Raw genomic sequence first — 9,235 nt, 5'->3', positions numbered from 1 at the left:
AGTCCTATAAGGTCATAAATGACAATATTTTCTTTTCTTGTTTTACATTTTGGATAATAACCAACAACGTGCCGGTGCCACAAATGTTTATGGTTATTATCCATGATGCTGCCAGGCTCTTATACCGATTACAATAAATTTAGAACTGCTTATGATGAAACAATGTTTGTTATGTCAAGGTCACGAGAATATTAAGTCGTAATAATGAGGGAAAAATAACTTTCGTTTCGGAAGTCGTAAGATAGCAGGCGTTCTTGTTTGATCGTGATCACAACTTAATTTGAAAAACATGAATGCATCGCCTCTCAGGACTTCCATAATAAACTGTGTGGTTTGTATGTGGTTGGTTTTATTGCCCTCACCAACCCTTTCCTCGCTCGCTCTCCTCCTCGTGACGTCACACTGTCAGGTTGTCGATTAACACGCAGGAGCTCGAGCGTTTGCCTTCACACACGTCCATTCGATCGCTTTTTGCTCGGACGCCTAAATTTAAGACTTTTTTAAGATTTAAAGTATAAAAAAGTCATACAGAGATATAAAAGGATACGTTTTTGTTTTTACTCAAAGGATTATGTTGTTGTAAAATATGTAGGAGAATTGTTTTTTTTTGTATTGGGTTTAGAGGGAAAGATCTTCGACTTTGATTAATCGGAAAAATCGTTAAAAAGCCAGTATTTGTCTGGATAACGATCACCTTCAAATACACAGAGAGAGATGACGGGATCTGCTGAGATCTGGTAGAGGGGGTTTGATCAGCAGAATTTGGACTTTCTGGTGTGGTTGGTAGGGTCTGGTATGCTGGCGGTGTCGTGGCTGGTGGGTTGCGTGGTGCTGGTGGCCCTGGGGGCCCCGGTGACCGGGTTCAACGCGGAGGCATGCAGGAACTCGTCGGTGTCGTTAAACGTGGTGCTGCTGGAGGATGAAGATTCGCTGTGGAGCTTAAAGTACGTCAGGTTTGCCGTGCAAAAAGCCATCGAGGAGGAAAACCTGATTAATAACCGCACAGGTGCGTGGAGTTTTACTTTCATGAGTTTTACTTTATATAACATACACTGCACATGTGATTATAATACTGTTTACATGTATAATATAATATAATATAATATAATATAATATAATATAATATAATATAATATAATATAATATATTAGGGCTGTTAATAAAATATACAAAATAACATTTTTTTATTTAAAATATTTAATCGCATGATTGTCATTTCCACACGGACGGGTTTAATCGCCGGATGTGCATCATGAGGGATTTTGGTGCTCGATTTGAGACTTCATCAGTAAAACAAATGTTTATTGTTAAAAAAAAATGTAGAGTTTATTTTATTTCTTTTTTATATTTGAGTAAAGAAAGGACGACATGAATAAATGTGTCTTGTGTTGAAGATTAAAATTTTCCTTTTTTACTAGAATTTTTAAATATTTGTAATAAAATTGGTCGAACAGAAATGCCCCCTGCATTAATCGCGTGTTTATAAAATGAGTGCAGTTAAAATTTATTTGCGTTAATGCGTAATTAATGCTTAATTTTGACAGTCCTTATCTATAAGGTCATTAAATGAGGTAATGATGAATAAATGACTGCAACACATTGCAAAAAAAGGGCGATGTTTACCACTGTTTAGCGTCACGTCCTCTGTCCGTATACATCTGGAAACTGAGGAGACCAGTTGCTGGAGTTTTGGGAGAGGAATGTTGTCCCATATGTGTCTGATACAGGATTCTACCTGCTTAACAGTTCTGGGTTTCCTTTGTTGTGTTTTTCGTTTCATGATGCACTAAATGGTGAAAGGTCTCTTCTACTATGAGGTCATGCTCTTGTTATAGATGCTGTATGCAGTTAGCATTGTCCTGCTAAAAAATGCAAGAAATTCTGTGAAAAAGATGTTTTCTGGATGGAAGCATCTGTTGCTCCTAAACCTGTAGATATCGTTCAGCATTGATGGAGTCTTCCAAAATAAGCAAACTGCACATACCACAGGCACTAATGCACTTCTATACCATCAGAGATGCAGCTTTTTAAACTGATCACTAAGAACAAAACAGATGATCCCTCTCCTCTTTAGTCCGGAGGACATGGTGTCCATGGTTTCCAGAATTTTTTTTTATGATTTGTCTGACCACAGAAAGTTTTCCACTTTGCCTCAGTACATTTTAAATGAGCTTTGGTTTAGAGAGAATGGCGGCGTTTCTGCATCATGTTCACGCATGCCTTCTTCTTTGCATGATAGAGATTTAATCTGAATTTGTGGATGACATGGCAAGTGGTAGACAGTGATTTCTGGAGGTGTTAATGAACCCATGCACAGAGATTTCTCCCCAAAAAAATTTATTTTGATGATATTATGTGCTTTATAACTAATGAGATATTCAATTGTTTTGCAATTTTATGTTGAGGAACCTTATTCTAAAATTGTCCCACAATTTGTAGACACAGTATTTCACAGATTAGTGAGGCTTTGCTCATCTTTACTTCTGAGAGACTCTGCTTCTCTATGATACACTGTTTATACCCAAATCATCTTACTGACCTGCTGTCAATTAACCTCATTAGTTGCAAAATGTTTCTCCAACTGTTTATTTTTACTAACATTTAGTTTTTCCAGACTTTTGTTGCCCCGTCGCAACTTTTCTGAGACGCACCGAATATAAAATGACGTATTTTTTTCCTTAAAATGGCTCAGTTTAAACATCGGATATGTTTTCGATGTTGTATTGTGGGTAATACAACATCGTCCCAATTTAGTTGGAATTTGAGATGTATTAATGAATGACACATGAAACAAATTCAAATTTGAAACATTTGATTCATTTATTGTTAAATGCTAATGTTTAATGTTATGAAACATCAGTGATTATTTGTAAAATACGGGAACATACGTTTTAATTTCTACTTTAACACTGTATTCCATTTCCTTTATATGTTGCAAAACCCACATGAATCAAGGGTCTCTGAAGGGTCCAAATGAGTAAAGTTCACGTGATTCAGCGCAGCAGAGTCAATAAAATAAACGTGAATGTGAGTGTAGACGGTGAAGGCGTGGGGTTAGAGGTCTCTGTGGTCGAGCTCATGTGGTAATGACTAAACTGAGTACAGGATAATATCTCATACACATTTCCTTTGGTTCATCTCTCTATTAGCTTGTGGGCTTTTACTGTTTTCTGAAGACTTTATTGCTAAAAAATGTTTTCAGAAGAACCTGCTGCCTCTGTTACTCTGTTAGTGGCATTTCTATAGATATTTTTGCACCACTGCATATACAGTGCTTTTACACTATACGGGCAAAAGTTTGTGGACACCTGACCATAAAAGTAGTGATTTTTGAACATCTCACTCCACATTTAGTCCTCATTTGCTGTTATACCAAGCTCCACTTTTCTAGGAAGATGTTCCACTAGATTTGGTGGAGTTTTGTGGAGATTCCTTTCAGCCACAAGGGTGTTAATAAAGTCAGGTACTGATGTAGGTCAGAAGGTGAGGAGGCCTGCGGTTCAGTCAGCGTTCACATTCATCCCAAAGGTGTTTATAGCAGGAGATCTTCCACACACTCCCAAACCATGGAAAGCATCTTCATGGAGCTTCAGAGAGCTGTTTCCACAGGGGCAACAGGTTTCAGTCTCCTAGTTTAAGTGAAGGGAAAATTTCATGCTACAGCATCCAGAGACGTCCTGTACAATCGTGTGCCTCAAACTTTGTGGGAACAGTTTGGGGAAGAACCACACGAGGGTGGAAAATTGGGTGTTCCAATACTTTTGCCATATAGTGCACGTCTCATCATAAAGCTCGCTGAAAGCTGTCGTTTTCAAACAGGCCTGAACTTCACGATCAGGAGCAACTTCCGAGGGTTTAACACCACCTATTACAGGCGCAAAGGGTGCGGGAGCAGCACGTGTGAAGGAGTGGAGATCCTCAAATCACTACACGTGAGTCTTGCTGACGTTGCAGATTGTCTGTGTCAGTAATGTCTGATTGTCATGATAAACTGGCTATCAAAATAAATTTAAATCATGTGTGTGTGTGTGTGTGTGTGTGTGTGTTTTCCCAGAACACCAGTGAGGTGGGCTGTGCAATGCTCGGACCATCCTGCACATATGCCACGTTCCAGCTGGTGGAGTGAGTAATTTTCAGTGTGAAACAATAGAAATTTATGAACATCACGCAGACATTTTTGTTCCATTCGATTTATTTCTCTGTTTTCTTCGCTAGTCTTATTATATATCCTATGTTCTTCTTTCTGATCATCCCATTCCACATGTAGTCCACATCTGCTGTAATAATGAGCTCCAGTCTTCTGGGAAGATGTTCCACTAGATTTTATGGAGATTTGTGTGAGATTTTATTCAGCTTCAAGTGTGTTAGTAAAGTCCTGGTCCAGGTTCTGATGTAGGTGAAGGTGAGGAGGCCTGGGGTGCAGTCAGCATTCACACATGTTCAGTAGTGTTGGAGATCTTCCACACACACACTTCTATTCTATGAACAGCGGATCTTTTGTTAGGTTTGGGTCTCCTAGTTTAAGTGAAGTTTAACTTTGTGATAACATTTTGTGGAAGAATCCTATAGAGGTGGAAAAAAAACATCCTCTTGGCTATATTGTGTATCGTGTTGAAATTGGCAGTTTTCCCATGAATTCTATTCCCAGGGTCTATAAAGCAGAGTATTAGATCGGAATAAACGTCGTAGGTTTATGAGTGTGTGTATAATCGTGTTTGCTCAGGCGTGCGATATGACTTACGGCCGCTCGATCGATTGTAAATGACGCACGAACACATTTGCACGTTCACGTTTTCTTTTAAATGGGGAGAGATTTTCAGTTTCTCGGGTTTCGTAGATAAAACACACAACATAATAATATACCAATAACACAACATTGAACCACAACATGGCGGGTGTCCCAATACACCGTATATATGTGTTTATATAAATACGCAATTCCTAGTTTGAGTTATTCTTCCCTTAACGAATATAATGTTCTAGCTATCGTTATCTGACTGGGCTGTGATTAGTGTTTGGATACTTGTGAGGAAATATTAGCTCTCAGACTGAGACGTGAGGATCCAGGCCTGGACAAACACACTGTTATTTGAGGCACGTCTCCCAATTTCGTGCGGTATCTCTTACTTTGTCTGTCTTTGCCGATTCTGTTTGCGCCGCACCGGTTTCTGTGTGTTTAAAGCAAATGAGAACGGTTCATTGGGCCTGCAGTTTGCTCTATCTGTACATGTGTGTGTGTGTGTGTGTGTGTTTGTTTGTGTGTGTGTGTGTGTGTGTTTGTGTGTGTGTGTGTGTGTGTGTGTGTGTGTGTGTGTGTGTGTGTGTGTGTGTGAGAGCGATCTGCACTTGGACGCTACGTGTTGCCAGGCTTGCCGACTTTATAAATGAAGAAGGGTGTGATGTTTGCATTGCGTGTACCTGCATGTGTAATCTATAGTTTACCTCTGGTCATAAATATATAATATACACTATATTGCCAAAAGTATTGGGTCACCTGGTCATAAGTATGGTCATAAGTCCAAAGGTGTTCAGTAGGGTTGAGATCAGAGCTCTGTAGCAGGCCACTCGAGATCTTCCTTTTCTAACATTGTAAACCAGATCTTCAAGGAGCTCACTTTGTGCACAGGGGCATTGCCATGGTTTGGGTTTCCATGCAAAATGTTAATATAGACGTCCTGTACAATTGAGCGCCTCCAGTTTTGTGGTAACAGTTTGGAAAAGAACCACATATAGCAGGAAAGGTCAGGTGTCCCAATACTTTTGGAAGATAGTGTGTATACATTTCTCGTAGCGTGTCTGTAGAGTGGTTTAAAAGGCATCTTAGATCGAGAGCGTGAATGTGACTTACAGTAACTCTACATAACTGTATATATACTTAACTGTAAAGGAATCATGTGTGTGTTTTTATTTTTCAGTCAGGAGGTGGGTTTGACCCTGACCATCCCCGTCATATCTGCGGGGAGTTTCGGCCTGTCCTGTGACGGCAAGGAAAAACTGACTCGCCTCCTGCCTCCGGCCCGGAAAGTATCGAGCTTCTTCGTTAACTTCTGGAACGTGACGGAGTCCCGACTCAAACCCAAACGCTGGAGTACGGCTTACGTCTACAAACAACAGAGCATCTCCGAGGAGTGCTTTTGGTATGGAGCATGAGATGCTGTCTTTCTCTCTTTCTCTCTTTCTCTCTCTTATATATGTATATACAACCAGGTGAATGTAACAGGAAGTTACTTCAGGATGTGGAGGTGAAGTAGAACAACCCGAGGTGAAGCAGAGAGAATTAAAATGGTGTAACATCTCACACCTAGTAGTTATATATATATATATACACACTGTATACACTATGCAGGCAAAAGTATTAGGACAAGTATTAGTGGATTGGGACGTTCACACCATTTTTATGGTCAGGTGTCCACAAACTTTTGTGTGTGTGTGTGTGTGTGTGTGTGTGTGTGTGTGTGTGTGTGTGTATACTGTATATCTCCTTTTGTTTCCCGTCTCTTCTTGTGTGTAATTATTTATAAACGTCTCGATGTGTTGTAGGTACATTAATGCGCTGGAAGCAGCCACGGCCGAGTTTTCCATGCAGATCAACAGAAAGGTGTTGCGCAGTCAAAAGGAAGTCGAGTGTGCATTGAAAGAAAAAAACAGACACAGCAACAGTGAGTTATTTGTCTGCCAAAAAAAATCTGGCATCGCTCTTAATCGCGGCGATAAAGAAATCACGAATGCTAACACACTTTTACTTTTCTTTCTCTATTTTATTCTGTTCATACAGTTGCCTTGCATAAGTATTCGCACCCCTTTGCATTTTCAAATAGGATTCATTTTTTACACCTTTTTTATGAGGAAGCAATAAAAAAAAAGTGACCTACTTTTAGCACCATGTACATTATCTCCAATAACAGCCTGCCCTAAAGTCTTTAATTCTTCAATTACACAATAATGTTTTTTTTTTATTTGTTTATACAAGTGGTGAGCCGTGCAGTTCACCTCCAGGCCTTTAGTGGTGCCCTACCTGAAACAAACCACCTCTTAATACAATCATTATGACCCCACAGTTTTAGAAACCATCGATATTATAGAGAAACGCAGTAGAACAGAGCGCAGTGTGAATGAATGTCATCACTAAAGAAAGAAACCCAATGAACACAATTCTCCTTTCACTGGAGCCACAACAGCACCACCCGCATACATCATCTCTAGCAGAGGTTAGAGAATCACCTCAGAATTTCAATCCCTGCATTTCTGTGCATTTTTTAGTGCATTACGGTTTTCCTGGGGATTTAAAATGAAGGCAAATTGTGTGTTTTTGCGCAAATCAGAGGTGGCAAAAGTAAACACATCCTTTACTTAAGTAGAAGTACAGATACTCATGTTTTAAAATACTCGGGTAAAAGTTGAAGTACTGATTATACCTTTTTACTTAAGTGAAAGTAAAGAAGTTTTGGCTCTGACATGTACTTAAGTAAAAAGAAGTGATTACTTCTACCTGTTTTAGCTGTTAACTGGACCTCACATCATATTAATATTAGATAGATAGATAGATAGATAGATAGATAGATAGATAGATAGATAGATAGATAGATAGATAGATAGATAGATAGATAGATAGATAGATAGATAGATAGATAGAACTTTATTGTCATTGCATAGCACAGGTACACAGCAACGCTATGTTTCCACACGGACAGTTAATGAGGTGATACCGGAGAAACTGCACCTCTTCAAGTCAAGTCAAGAAGCTTTTATATATATATAATCATAGACATTTTACAGATTCGAATGATGTATTGTTTTTATCTGAACGATCAATAAAGACAGTAATTTAAGTTTGTTTCGCCATTATGAGGGAAAAACCCACAAAACGCCACCCAGAGGGTAAATTGTGTAAAACATGGCGGATTTGGTGTTTGATTTGAGACAGAAATAAAACAAAAGTTTACTGATTAAAAATATTTTTCGGTGGAGTTTATTTATTTATTTTATATCTAAGTAATGAAGGGACGTCGTAAATGAGTGTATGTTTTGCTGGAGTTTTTAATTTCGCCTCTTTTATATTTAGTTATTTATTTATGAATTTACCTTTTTTAGGTAAAAAAGTTGTCTGAAAAATAAATAGTGGAGTAAAGTACTGATACCAGAAAAATCTACTTAAGTACAGTAAAGAAGTATTTGTACTCCGTTACTTCCCACCTCTGGCGCAAATTATACAGGAAAAAAACCTCAAAAGTCTAAAAGGTTCATGAAAGAAACGTAACCACTGTTTTGAACTGTTGGCCGAACTTTAAGAAGCGCATAGCAACCTCACGTTCAGATGTCCACCAACGTTTGTGCATAATGTATTAAACCTTTCTCCATCTCCATCCCATCGTAGTTTTCATTCTCTGTGGAGGTCCGGATGACATCGTCTCCATTAAAAACGAGACGACCGTGAACAAGGACATCGCCTTCATCCTCATCGACATTTTCAAGTGAGTCTGCTGTGTGATGTGACCCTGAAGAGTTTCCTTTGAAAAAGAATAAAAGTAGTGAATTTATTAAACAATGAGATCTCGAGGTGAAATCATGTAACTGTGTAATGATGTGGCGTCTCTGCAGTACTCAGTATTGATACTGGGATTTTAAGGGTTTGTGTCATTTTGCTCTTAATTGAGAATAGAATTTTGTATTCACTTGAACTTGGAAACCTGAACCTGTTCCAGCATGGAGATGCCCCTGTGCACAAAGTGAGCTCCTTGAAGATATGCTTAATATGCTTTACAAGATCTTGAGTGGCCTGCTATAAAGATCTGATCTTATCCCTACTCAACACCTTTGGGATGAATGTGAACGCTGACTGCACCCCGGGTCTCCTCACCTACATCAGTACCTGCCTTTCATAACACCCATGAGGCTGATGAACACAAATATCCATATTTCAATTCTGGAAGTTGATTGGCTCTTCTCTAATGTGAACTCCTGCCTAATGTTAAGCGTTCATAGGCTGATAAAACATTTGCTCTTGGCTCTTTTTTTCAGTCATGGATATCACACCAACACCTCATCGTTCGACTTCATGAGGGACGTCCTGGTGCTGACTATGCACAGCATCCGCAACTACAGTCTGCCTGAATGGCCCTACAACTCCACCGTGAGCCTGTGGCTTTTTAAATCAAAAATAAACTATGATGAAAATATCCTTACACAACGTTTCCTTCATGTCCTCCCTCTCTCTGTTTCTCTCTGCAGACTCTGA

At 39.1% G+C, this 9,235-nt stretch overlaps 1 protein-coding gene across 1 annotated transcript in view; it reads left to right on the top strand.

Moving 5' to 3' along the window:
- Nucleotides 1-404: 404 nt before the first annotated feature.
- gucy2ca (guanylate cyclase 2Ca) overlaps nucleotides 405-9,235 on the top strand; it is a 20,642-nt gene continuing 11,811 nt past the window's right edge. The window contains exons 1-8 of the mRNA XM_083545289.1: nucleotides 405-1,006; nucleotides 3,820-3,932; nucleotides 4,055-4,122; nucleotides 5,916-6,137; nucleotides 6,541-6,659; nucleotides 8,375-8,471; nucleotides 9,019-9,130; nucleotides 9,229-9,235. The exon at nucleotides 9,229-9,235 is cut by the window's right edge and continues 147 nt beyond it. Coding sequence (XP_083401415.1) covers nucleotides 796-1,006; nucleotides 3,820-3,932; nucleotides 4,055-4,122; nucleotides 5,916-6,137; nucleotides 6,541-6,659; nucleotides 8,375-8,471; nucleotides 9,019-9,130; nucleotides 9,229-9,235 — 949 coding nt within the window. The 5' untranslated portion in view covers nucleotides 405-795. The remainder of the gene's footprint in view (nucleotides 1,007-3,819; nucleotides 3,933-4,054; nucleotides 4,123-5,915; nucleotides 6,138-6,540; nucleotides 6,660-8,374; nucleotides 8,472-9,018; nucleotides 9,131-9,228) is intronic.

The sequence above is a fragment of the Silurus aristotelis genome (genome assembly GCF_946808225.1).
Source record: "Silurus aristotelis genome assembly, chromosome: 6".
In the NCBI taxonomy this organism is placed as follows: Eukaryota; Metazoa; Chordata; class Actinopteri; order Siluriformes; family Siluridae; genus Silurus; species Silurus aristotelis.
This window is presented reverse-complemented; position numbering and strand designations above follow the sequence as displayed.